The sequence below is a fragment of the Falco rusticolus genome, chromosome 4 (assembly GCF_015220075.1).
Source record: "Falco rusticolus isolate bFalRus1 chromosome 4, bFalRus1.pri, whole genome shotgun sequence".
Lineage (NCBI taxonomy): Eukaryota > Metazoa > Chordata > Aves > Falconiformes > Falconidae > Falco > Falco rusticolus.
This window is the reverse complement of record NC_051190.1, coordinates 69071772-69084704: the sequence shown is the minus strand read 5'-3', so window position 1 is coordinate 69084704 and position 12933 is coordinate 69071772. Positions and strand designations below refer to the sequence as shown.

At 39.5% G+C, this 12933-nt stretch overlaps 1 protein-coding gene across 2 annotated transcripts in view; it reads left to right on the top strand.

Annotated features, from left to right (window-relative positions):
* Positions 1-12207, top strand: part of GPR158 (G protein-coupled receptor 158) — a 210039-nt gene extending 197832 nt beyond the window's left edge. The window contains exons 9-12 of one of the 2 annotated variants that reach the window (XM_037386259.1): positions 3529-3634; positions 5559-5705; positions 6461-7283; positions 7410-12207. In XM_037386259.1, coding sequence (XP_037242156.1) covers positions 3529-3634; positions 5559-5705; positions 6461-7283; positions 7410-7915 — 1582 coding nt within the window. In that variant the 3' untranslated portion in view covers positions 7916-12207. Of the gene's footprint in view, positions 1-3528; positions 3635-5558; positions 5706-6460 lie in introns of both variants that reach the window. The other variant, XM_037386258.1, reaches the window with a different exon arrangement.
* Positions 12208-12933: the final 726 nt, after the last annotated feature.

Below are 12933 nucleotides of genomic sequence, written 5' to 3'. Positions count from 1 at the left end.
GCATATGATGCTGTAACAGTAATGTGAAACGTGTTTCTTACTAAGTTTATAATGAGCTCTACATTTCATACTTCTAAATTACCAGAGTAGTAATACATAAATAAATAAGGGTCTTTGCCAGAGCTACATGAAAATTTTTATGCTGTCCCTACAGAGTACCCTGTAAAAATGAATTGGTCCTACAAAATTCAAAATAGCAAGATAACATGAATTTCATCTCATCCTGTAAAATACTCTTACGACTTTCTTCTGACATTCTTACACCTTCCTTTGCCTCCTGACAGACCTGATCTACTAAGATTTATTTTTTATTTCTTTTTTACATTGCTCTATTGACAGTTCAAATACTCTTCTCTGTTCCTTCATCTGTCTTGGAACTCACATTTCTCTCTGCCTTCTTGATGTTTGCTTCCGTGAGGCATAATATTTTCTGAGTAAACATCAGCAAAGCCAATCTTTCATCTCTGTTTCTTCCAGGTGCTCTTTTCCCTTATCATTGTTACAAAGTTCACTGCACTTTTCAGGCTTGCAACTTTTTGTTTCCTTCACCTTCTCCTAACCCCATATCTCAACATTCACAAACTCAAAATCTTCTTTATCCCCAGCAAAAACATCTGCAAAAATGTTTGAAGTCTGTATTTTATAGAAGCATTTTTCTTTTCATTTGTGATAGGTATAAAATTCAGTTACAATAGTTTTGAATTGATTATAACTAATATGACAGCTTCTCAGTCAAAAATGTCTCCCATTAATTAATTATGGTTCCTAAACCATATTCTGGGCTATGTTAGAAGATATATTTCTGTGCATTAGGAGAGCTATTACATAGGCTGCAAGTTTCTTTTAACGATAGGACAGGATGAAAGTAGTCTTGGATTAAAGAGAGGGGCAAAGGGGGAGATATGGCAATATAATACATGCCTTCTGAAGGAGACACAAAAGCATTAGGTCTTTGCATTTATCCTATTGAGGATCCTGTTCCTTCAGCCTAAGGTCTCCTGATCTTGTTCTTACTTCTTTAAGGAAAAAAAGTACATTTTGTATTGATGCTTTGCCCTGTGATACAAGCTGGTTTGTTGAAGAAATACAATGAACTGTTTAGGGATAGGAATGAATATAATGTAGTGGAAGCACATGATCCCTCTTGAGATTATGTCTATTTCTGTATACACAAGTCTTAATCCAGTCTCTTTGAAGTTCACATTTTTACATTATTTTTTTTTTTTCTTCTGTCTTCCCCACCAAGTTCTGGATGTAACTGAAAGAGCTGAAGTGTAAGACTCATATTTATGTGACATACCTGAATTGTAATGAAGTTGAAAGCACTGGAGCCTTGAAGGACACCTACTATTACAAGGCAGCTGTCCAGTCTGAAAACTGTTGAAGTTTGTATAAGATTGATGTTAGCACTAAGTAAAACCTTGAACTCTTTGCATTTTGGTTTCCTTTAAAAGTATTCTTCCCATTTCAGAAGCAGAGGATTCTTGATTATCTTCAGCATATAAGATCAGCGTAGCATGAAATTTCTGCATTGCTTTTTCTCTTGTATTACTGAGAAAAACAAAATTTATATGGAAAAAAGCTCATTTGAATATAACCCCCACCTCTGCTAGGTCTGAATGGTTACTACAAATGCTTTTTTGCTTTCAGGGATGTGAAGTGGCTACCTTAATCATGGAAGGGTTTCACACATAAAAACAAGGAAAAAGCTTTCACATAATTTGAGGATTGGAGCTGTTAAGGGTTAACCAAATCTGGTGGGCATCAGGACCTGGGAGCTTTCTTCCCTCTCTGATAGATGTGGCTGCTGCTGTTTCCATTCCTTCAAATAGGGGCACAGTCCTAGGTTCTCAATTCTGGAGCCAGTCTGATATCCACCTTTGGGGCCCAAAGACCTTGGGTCTTCCAGATGCAGGTCTCCCACATGCTGGCTAGTCCAGCCTGAAGTTTGCTCATGAATTGCACATACGTATATGCACAACATAGAGAGTGGGATCACATAGACATCAGAAGAATAATTTAATGAGAAGATAGGAGATATTGCAGTGGTCAAGTACAGGGCTCAGTCAGCGGCAACTTGCTTATATGTCACTGGCCCCTTTTACCCCTGCTTCCTTCCATGCTTGTTCTCCTCCCATCAACCTTAGCCCCTCCTTGTCTTCTCCCAAATGAACAACCCACCTCTCGTTACGTCTTTCCTGTTGGTCCCAGTTTTGCTGCATCTACGCTCATGGCATTTCTGGTATCATTAGCTAGGTGATCACTGACATGGTTACATCAGTACCACTGACCTTGCAAGTTCTGCTCCTCCAAAGGCCCCCCGTGCTCCCTCAGTTACCTGTGAACTTTGGCCATCTTTCAGATGACTCCCTGTGAAACCTTGCCATCCCTAACAGCACTGTCTTTGACTTCTGTTCACTTTTCACACTTTCTTATATCCAGTAGTTTCTCATGTCATCTGCGATAGTCTTCACATTGTGTTCAGTTAGCTAAACCTCAGGCCTGAGCCTCCTCATTTCCCTGCACACCTCAAGATCTACATCTCTGTAAGAAATAATTACAATATTTCATTGTGCTTATGAAACATTTAATTTGCAAAGTATTAAACAAGAAATTATGACTGTATTATTACGGCATATAGGCCAGTGTTTAATGCCAGACTGTCTGTGTTAACTAAAGCTTCTGCAAAGTGCACATCTGTGGACTTGGATAAGTTGCAAATGTCATTTCTATCTGAATGATTTTTGTAATCCTGCAAATTACAAGCCAGTGGTACATCCATTCATCCGTTGCATTGCTTGCCATTTCTATCTTTGGGAGCTCACTGAAGCAGATAAGCCAAGCATGCTGCAGCCAGCTTTAACTGCACCCCTTGTTCTACCACTCTTAGAAAGCTCAGCAAGGAATTGATTTGTTTGGGAAGTTCAGCCACTCATTTCCTAGCATTCGCAAGGCTCTCGGGCCCTGCAGTATTGAGCTGGGTGGTCCTGCAATCAAGACCATTTCTCTGCTTCCCATGAAAATGCATTTCAGTTCAGTTCTCTTTGATGGCCTATCAGCCACACTCTGTAGCTGCGATCTATGGATGTCCTGTGTTTATGAAGTGCACTGCAATTTGTCGCAGTACACATGCTTACTTAACCTAAAATCATCTGTTCAGATCCTTAATGTATGTAAGCTACCATAAGACAGTTCAGGCCAAAGAAGCTCTGGCGATATAACCCATCCAAAAAAGGCAGCTAAATAGCATGAGAAAGATGGAATAAGTGATATAATTTAAGGTCTGCTATTTTTTTTTATATTTCGTTTTGGCTTGTTTTGTTAGTGGTTGTTTTTCTGAGTTGTTTTGAAATTGTGATACATAGGTAAAGCACATGGATGCAATTTCTAGTCTGTATGAAAGCAGTACAGAGCAAAACCAGTTGTGTTTGGCCTCTCATTCAAAAGAAACCTAAGGAACATTAAACATGTTAAATCTAATGCACTGGAGAAAAGGCAGTGAATTGCAACCCTGACTTTTGTTTTCAGATTCATTCTTGCTTCAAGACTTCAGTCTGACTGGATGCTGATGCTGTTCTTTGCACACACACACTTGACTGTGACAGTCACTGTTGGGCTACTTCTGATCCCTAAGGTATTCATTCGAGTCTCCTGTCTCTTTTCTTTTGCCAAGACCAAGGAAGATAAGTGTTGTCATGCAAAAGCAATTCTGTATAAAAATAACAAGCAGCTGTTAGAGAAGGAAGATGTAAAGTTTGAATACGTTGCCTAAAAAGCAGTGTATTTTTTTATTTTAAAAACTCTTCTACATTTTTAAAGATTCTTTCAGCTTTCAAATTCCAGGAGTTTAAAGTATTGAAATTTTGACATGATTAGTACAAGAAGGAAAGAATTCTGCCTAACGATGCTTATTTCAGGTATTTGGGTGACTATGCTGCTGCCAGAGTTAGCTGAGATCAGGCAAAGAGTTTATGTGAGGGGACAGAAAAACTGGAATGGATGGCTAAGTAAAACTGGAATGAAGAGGTTGGACTGGCTGTGAGATAGAGAGGTTGGGATATAAACTTGGCAGGTGTTACAGGCTGAAGAAGGAGAGCCCTTTGCGAGTCAGAGCCTGGGATGGACAGATGCTGAGTACCAGGAGGGGATGTGGTCCATGATATGGAGCCAGGAACAGTGCTGGGTAAGAAGATGGCTTGTGGGGAACACAAGAAGATGGAGGATGACAGGAGGCAAGCAAGAGAAGAGAAAGTGCTGCAAGCACTGCAGCACACCTCCCGTCAGGCACTGGGAGCGAAGTAACAGTATGTCAGTCTCACCAGGGGCTGCAGAACCACAGGCAGCTCCACCTGTCCCTAGCAGAAGTCCACAGGGTTTGAATGGAGCTTTCTGCTTAGCCAGTACCCCAGCAAAGCAAATGGTTTTATAATGGCTTTTGAAATGACCAGTAGTATTAATCAAAAGGTCAAGAGTCAAAGAGAACAGTAAAGGTGAAAGCTATATATAAAGGAGTAACATTAAGCGGTTCAAGCAGATACAATTTTCAGGTTAATGAAGCTGCTATTCCGATCTTTTGCCTATGTGTCAGAACAGGGCATGCTGGTAACTGTCAAATACACATACATTAAACGGTCAGAACAAGGGAACACATTGATGCAGCCTGAATACTGAATGACCTTGTCTTATTTTAAATTACTTTTCTGGTCTTTAGCACTAGTCTTATTTTCTATTTTTTATTCATATACTTTATTACGTATCTACAGAGATGTCTTTCCATGTTTATTATCTGTTTATTATTATTATCTGTGTAACGCTGCACAGACTTTTCTTCCAGCAGACCAAAGAGTTCAGGGGATTAAGAGAACGTCCATGAGGTTTAGTTCCATTCATAAAGTCATGAGGCCAGATAACTGTGTGGACAATCGAAACTGTAGTTGAGTGAATCAATATGAATAAGAAAACAGCTGACAGCCTCTCTCCAGCTCTTGATCTGAGCATTTGCTAAAATTTAGAAGAGAGAAATTAACTTGTCTCATTTTTCATTTGTTTGTTTCTTCCGTACGTGCCCCCACCCACCCCACCTTTTTTTTTTTTTTTTTTTTTTGGCACCCTATCTCTTCCTTTTCAGGGTCAGGATCTGAAATGGGAGAATTGCTTTTTGCAGAATTATTAAACTGTATGGACTATAAAATACAGTCTTATGGTTTTAGCAGCCTAATTGGAAATACTGGCTGAAAGTCTATTTCCATACTATCTTAAGTTAAATGCAATTTAAAGAGGTTCAAATAAGTATCAAAATAAGTGGGTTTTTTCTTTATGCAATTATCTAAAATTTTTCAAGATAAACTATCATTAATAGGAGTTCCTTCGATACAATATTGATATTCTGTAAGACACTGCCAATGATGCCTATAGCTGGTGTTTCAAGTTCAGAAGATCCCAGGAAATCCACAGAAGGATAATTGTGCCATAAAAACAGTTGATGTAAACTCTTACAGTGATGTCAAAGTAAACTTTTGCACTGATGGCAATATCTTTTTTATTAATACTTGTTGCAGTTTTCTCATTCAAGCAATAACCCAAGAGATGATATAGCTACAGAAGCTTATGAAGATGAGCTTGATATGGGTCGATCTGGATCCTACCTGAACAGCAGTATCAATTCAGCATGGAGTGAACATAGTTTGGATCCTGAAGATATTCGGGTATATATAACTCATTTAAACAGCGTTTATTTTCAAGAACAACACTTTTTCCTACGAGTAAATTCTGAATTGCATCCATTTGACTTTTTTTTTTGCAGATATCAGCCGAAACAGGCCAGCTTAGGTCTCTCAGTGATTGTAGTATCATATCATATAAAATCTCCTGGAAAATACTCACTAGTGTGAAGAGATGCTGCATTACTAGTTGTAGCAAAAGTCATACTGGAGGCTAAAGAGGAGGAATCATCCACAGCAAGAGCTGTATATCAGTTTACATAGGCTCCTTGAATTACTTTGCAGTGCGAACACCATTTGGTGTCAGTGTGATTTTTACCTAGCATATACATAACTATACAGATAAAATTTACAGAGGAAAAAATACTTTGTTCCTGTCTTACATAATAGAAGAGCTTATGTCCCCAGAATAAAGAATAGCTTTAGAGTTCAGCAGGAAAGCATATACCAACAACATTGTCAAATCTGAAACATACAGCATGAATGTATATGAATTGTGCATGCTGAATGATGCACAGCTATGGAAGGAAACAAACATGTTTGTGCACAAGGGCTGAACTTCTAAAGTGGAAAAAAATGGGATTCAAGTTGATGGAGAAATGGCATATTCAAGAATTAGAAAAGACAGTGAAATAAGTTTAGTGCCAATTTTAGAGCAAAGGCTAATGCGTTCGTCAGGCTGCTTGTTTGACTGTACTCGCTCTGTACATACTAGTTTTGCCATTCACTTTGCTTTGCAGGATGAGTTGAAGAAACTATATGCCCAGCTTGAAATCTATAAAAGGAAAAAGATGATTGCTAATAACCCACATCTTCAGAAAAAAAGGTGCTCTAAAAAGGGCTTGGGGCGCTCAATAATGCGACGTATTACAGAAATCCCTGAGACAGTCACGCGACAGTGTTCCAGGGATGAGAAGGACCTGATGGAGCATGGTGCTGTGAAGAACATGACCGCACTGAGAAAGAACCCACAGGATTCCACAATTTCTGCAAAGCCAAAAGAAGAGACTTCGAAAACCAGAGTCTTTTCCTTAAAAAAGTCCCACAGCACTTATGATCATGTCAGGGATCAAACAGAAGAACCGAATAGCTTAACTACAGAAAGCACAGAAGTTATAGCTGCTGAGAATTCACTTCTGGACTCCTTGAATGGTAACAAATTAACCAAAAACCCTCCTGAAAAAGTTGAAGCTGTCTCCACTGAATCAGTCCCTTTGGTGTGCAAATCAGTAAGTGCACATAACTTAAGTGCCGATAAGAAGCCTCTGCATCCAAAAACATCTGTGTTACAAAAATCACTCAGTGTTATTGCTAGTGCCAAGGAGAAGACTCTGGGACTAACGGGTAAGACACAAAGCCTAGAAGAAAGCGCTAAATCTCATAAATCTCAGCAGAAGGCTAAGGAGGCCAGCAAAAAGCACTCAGCCTCTGATAAAGGGGAGCATAAGGATTCCCACCGGAAGAACTCTACCCACTCTGAGGAAACAAAGAAAACCCATAAATCTGGAATTATGAAACAGCAAAGGGTTAGTCAGACACCTGCAAATCCAGACACAGGCCCAGGTAAGTCTCTGCACAAGGACAATTTCGACATAGGAGAAGTTTGTCCTTGGGAGATATATGACCAAACTCCTGGTCCTGTGCCTTCTGACTCTAAAGTTCAAAAACATGTGTCTATTGCTTCCTCAGAGCCAGAGAACAACCACCCTTCCCAGCCAAAGGGGAAGACTCATCATAAGCTGAAGACACCTGAGGGGTATCAACAGTCAAATCAAAAGAGCTCAGAGAAGGTGGAGGCAGCCACTCAGGAGACGCAAGAGCAGCAGGTCTCTGAAAATGAGAAAAAACAGTCAAATTCCAAGTCTCAGGTCTCCCCTGGGCTGCAGTGTGAGAATGTTAATAAATATACACCTAATACCTGTGCTGGGGAGTGGGAGGAGCTACCCCAGAAAGCAGCAGAGAAGGAAAACCTCAATAAGTTGGCAGAACAGAAAAAAAATGCCTCTTCTGAAGGAAATGTGCTTTCATCTGACTCCCATAAGCCAAGTAGTTACTCGCAGCAACCTTTAGCATCCCGTGCTGAAGTCTGCCCTTGGGAGTATGATACACCAGATTTACCAAATGCAGAAAGAAGTGTAGCTTTATCAAACACCTCTGCTATAAGTGCAAATAAAATAGCAACACCTCGAAAATAAGAGGCTTTTGGACTGAGGAGAGTAGCAACTTTGAGAAGAAAGACAACAGGAAAGACAGAGGGGACTTAGGCCAAAAGGATCTGAAAATTCCTAAGGAGCATCACTTAGATCAAGGAAATCAGCACTACAAATAAGTAGGAGTTTAACAAAGTAAATTAGCATTAATGTTGTTATTATTTATTTGTTGAGTGCCAACAATGTGATTAGCAGTGCCCAGGATATGGTCCCTGCTCCAAGGATTTTACTGTGTCAATGAAAGAAACCTGCCTTTGTGAAATCACTTCTCTTTTAAAAGAAAAAAAATGTAGTGGTAACAAACGCACAGTGTAGATCTTAACTGAATTATTTCTGAATGCCGCAACTGGCTTTAACTTGCCCTTGGGACTTTAAAGATCCAGCAGAAGTAGGGCACAGAAAATGTCCTGATGGTAAAAAAGGGGTATCAATGAGCAGCTTATTAAAATGACGACTTTTCACTTTACGTATTTAATCTAGATAGCACTACTAACTCAATGCATCCCAAAAATACATTTTATATAATGGTTGCTCTCATTTTCTTATTACTGTGTGTTTAAGTACGTTGTTGTGTCTCATATTAAAGCATTCCAGATTGTATAATTTTTGCAAATAACTTTGATATTATGTGACACAACAACACATTTATGCAGTCTGCATATACTTTCTTCTAATTGCAAGTTAAAATACCTGCTGTAGACTTTTTTGTTTATATATAGAATTGCAGTAATCTTTCACTGGCTATGGAAGCCGTAATTCATATTGGAAAATTCCTTTGGGCTTTGGAGATTTTCTTTTTTTCCTTTCCTGTGATTTATATAGTGGATTTTTTTTTGTTTACTCTCTGTTATTTAAATTTATAGTTTGATACTGTATTATTCAGGGGTTTTATACGCAGTAAGTTACTTGTTATGCAGTTCCCTGTTAATGCTCATAGACTTGTTAATAGTGGAAATTCAGTCGTCTTAGCTGCATATTCTGGTAAGTCTTAGGACAACTTATCTGTTGTTTGTTACTAACTGGAAAATATCATCTAACAAACCAGAATTCTTACTTTAAACATCGATGGTGATGATCTTGTCCAGTATTTCGTATCTTGCTAAATAAGACAAGCAAGAATGACAATGAATATACCCCAGAAATGGATCACCTGTTTTACTAAAATCAGAAAACTTTGGGAAATATATTAGCTAGCTCATATAGAACAACAGTGTACTGTTTATCACTGTTGGCAAACATCCAAAAATTAGCCTTTGGAGTGAGGAGAGAAGCTCAAAATATTATACTTCCCCCAAATATGCAATTGTGAGAGGTAGTGGGAATAGAAATGATGGCATCTCTTTCCCACTCTCCACAATGCTTTGATATTTTTTTTTTTTATTTCTACATACATTTACAATAAAAGTTAGTGTTTAATACAGTGCTAATTTTCAGTAATAGCTACAGTCCTCATCATGCATATAAGCTTAATTCATAGATGGCCCATTCACAACTGTGAGTCTTAGTGATGGTTCACCATCAGGGCCTGAGGACATACTGTAAAGATTCTGAGGAGTATCGCTAATAACAAAAACCCCTCAGCCATCTACATGCAATACCAGTAAAGTGCTATTCGCTAGAATTGGCTATACATACAGTGCTTCAAAACAAAGACAGCTCAGTCCTAAAGAACTTGTGCAATTTGAGAGAAGTGATGTGATTCAGTGGAAGAACATGAAATGAGGATGATTGACTAGAATGTGTTGTTTAATATATATATACTATATATAAAAATAGATATTTATATATGTTTGATATATATATATAATGCCATATCTAATACACACATGCACATACACGTATGTAGTATAAACTGGTTTTTGTGGCATCATAGAAAAAGTGGCTTAAGATAAAATGCAATGAGCAGAGGGACTTAGACTAGCTGGGTGTGAGAAGGACTTTTTTCGTCCTTTAAAAAGGACAGGAGTCTATGGGCATGTCTACACTGACAGATCAAGATGGATCTGATCTTCCTACTGCCTTTGCTAAGCCCAAACCTGGAACATGCTGACACCTGAGCCAGCTGGGGACAGATCAGCTCGGGTCTCAGTGCTGTCTAAACACATTGGCCTCACTCATAAATTCTGCTCATTAGTTCCAGATTAAAGTGGCCGAACTGCCCCAAACAACCTGGTTAGCCTGGATGGTGCTCAGTTCCACCATGGGGACGTGCTGACTTAGGTCTTTGCTAACCTGGCCTTGGCTGGCTCTCCCACCCCTCTTTATTAGGGTGTAATTATGGCCTAGGAGATCTGGTCTTTGCCTTCAACTCATTTTCTGACTGGGACTCTTAGAACCCAGCATCCCTGTTCACCTGTGAAAGGGCATCAGGCATATAAGTCTAGATGCTTTGGACATCTGTGCAGCTGCTTTGCACACACAGTGCCAGTGGCATCCTACGTGCAGCCCAAATCCAGCTTTCTGGTTAGTGTGGAAAAGACTGAGGTTAGACCCAGTGTGCCCAGATTCTCCCTTCCCTGTCCCAGACACTCGTGAGATTTGTCAGTAACATTTCTGTCAACTTCAGTGCGATTTGATCAGCTTTCCAGAAAGAAGGTAACCCTGAATTTTCCTGCATGGAGTTAAGTGCATCCTGGGAACACAGCTTTCTGGGAGTCCTCCAGGAGCACGCTGACCCTGTGTGCAGAGAGATGCACAACTTTAAACCTGCTGAGTATGGTGACCACCTTGCACCTCTTCTACCCCTGAAAGGAGGTTCTGCAGCCCATCTCAGCAGCGGTTTGTGTGAACGAGGGAGGGGGGGAAGGCTTATGGCAGGTTGCCCTGACTCACTAACGGGAGTCAGTGCTTTGTCAGAGCCAGGTGCTGAGGTTTGAAGTGGGCATCCCTGGAGGAGTCATGAAAGGAGATGTTCGTACGTACTTGCCACCTCTAGGAGACAGTTGCAAGGAGCAGGCACCAGCCATGGTGCCCTCGTTCATCTTGCCCTCCATGCTTTACCTTGGGGCTGAGCGAGGACATGCTGCCCCTGCCCTGCTGTGCAGCAGCTGTGTCGGGGTGCAACGTGCACCAAGGGCAAGGGAATCCACATCGGCAAAGTGTCCACACGGTACCGCTGCCCCTCGCATCACTGGCAGGATCAAGTCCTTCATGCATGACTGAGTCTGTGCCACTACTATCTACAATTCCTTGCTCAGTTTCTTTTCCCTTTCTGTTTTTCAAATACAACTTCATCAGAAACAAAGCCCATTCCTTGGCTGGTTTAAAACAGCCCAGCTGCATGGCAAGCAAAAGAATGGTGGCTGGTTTACCAGGGAAGGCACTGGCTTGTAAATTATTTGGTTTTGTTTTCTTTCGCCCTGACCCCTTCCCTCACTTCTTAAAGAAATGTCTGTTGTGGTTCTTTAGGCTTGTTGTAGTCACATCACCTAAGACTGATACAATTGAAGAACTTCCCTTTAGAAACAACAAGGCTTTCCCCAGTTTATTTAGCAACTGAAATTTGGGCTACACATTCAATTGGGACTTTAAATTATTTCACGCTTAAGAAAATGAGGGGCCAAATTTCACTCAACTATTCTATTTCACTATGATGCTGCTAGAAACATTGCTTAATAAAGACACACTAAGTTAGACATAAATAATGTTCTGTGTTTCATAGATTTTTCTCCACCAGCATATATTGGCTAGATTGCTTAGTTGTCTTTTTCTGGAGTTTCATTGTCATTATTCAGCCAAGAGAAGTGCAACTCTAGAATTAAGATGTTTTCTAGCAGATCTGTTAGGAGAAAAGATAAACACTAAGGTCACAAACATTTGCTAGGTTGTCCTTTTAAATGCATGTGCAAGCTGCATTTCTCCTTTATTTCTAAGCCATGGTTTATAAACAATTAGATTTATACCAACTAGACTTGTATAATTTATGCAAGATTATATGCTTTAAAATATAAATCAGTACACACCTATCATCAGCTTTAGTGGCATCACAGACCTGAAACCAGACAATACTTTTCTATTTGCTCTCCTTAGGCTTTTGCATGCATATGACAACAGGCAGGCCTGAGAAAACACTGCCTTTTGACTTTTAACATTTTAGCTACTCCAAGTTGTAGAATATATAAAGCTGTAAGTCTCTTCACTTTATAATGTGGTTCTTATAACAATGTTATCTGGCAACCAACAGCATCCATCATGAAATACTTGATAGATTTATGTTGTAATGTGTTGCAGCATGTAAATAATGTAACTTCTCTGCAATAAAGCACATTTATATTAAATTTGTCTGCAGGCTTTTGTGTTGTGATTTCCTGAAGTCATTACTGATCCAAACTGAACAGTTTTCTCATCAGTCATAAAATAACTAACAGTGAGTTTTACAGCTTATATGATCTGATCATGTCATTAGCATTTTCCAGATTTTCTTCATGTTTTCTTGATAGCAACCTTTAGAGTACATGTGTTCTGTGTTCAGAATTTCAGGTTAAGGAAATAGCTGTCTTAGTGGCTGCAATTTTGAGATCAAAACTGTAGGGTCCATGCTATGTTCTCCTGAATTTAATGGCAAATACAATGCTAGAAAACATTAGGAAATAAATAGATAGCATTTTATGATGTCATTGTAAAATCCTGTAGCTCCTCTGTAGTCTATGTGTGCATGCCTGGATTTCTCATCTAAATTATATGTCTTAACAGATACAGAAAATGTGCAAAGAATCATAACAAAGATGATCAGAGACAGAGAATGGCTGCTGTGTAAAGGGTGACTAAATCAACTGCAACTTGTTTAGCCTGGGAGAGATGACTGAGAGAGGGTCCAAAGGGAATTAGGAAACTGGTATTTGGTGGGGTTTATCATGCAGGAACTACAGAACACCCAGGGTGGCCATCATGCAGCTGTTTAAAACAAATGATGTTTTCTTCTATGTGTGTCACAAAGAAATTGTGGAGCTGAGTTTCACAGATTGCCGTGAATCCCATGAGTTCAAAAAGCATTGGAGAGGTCA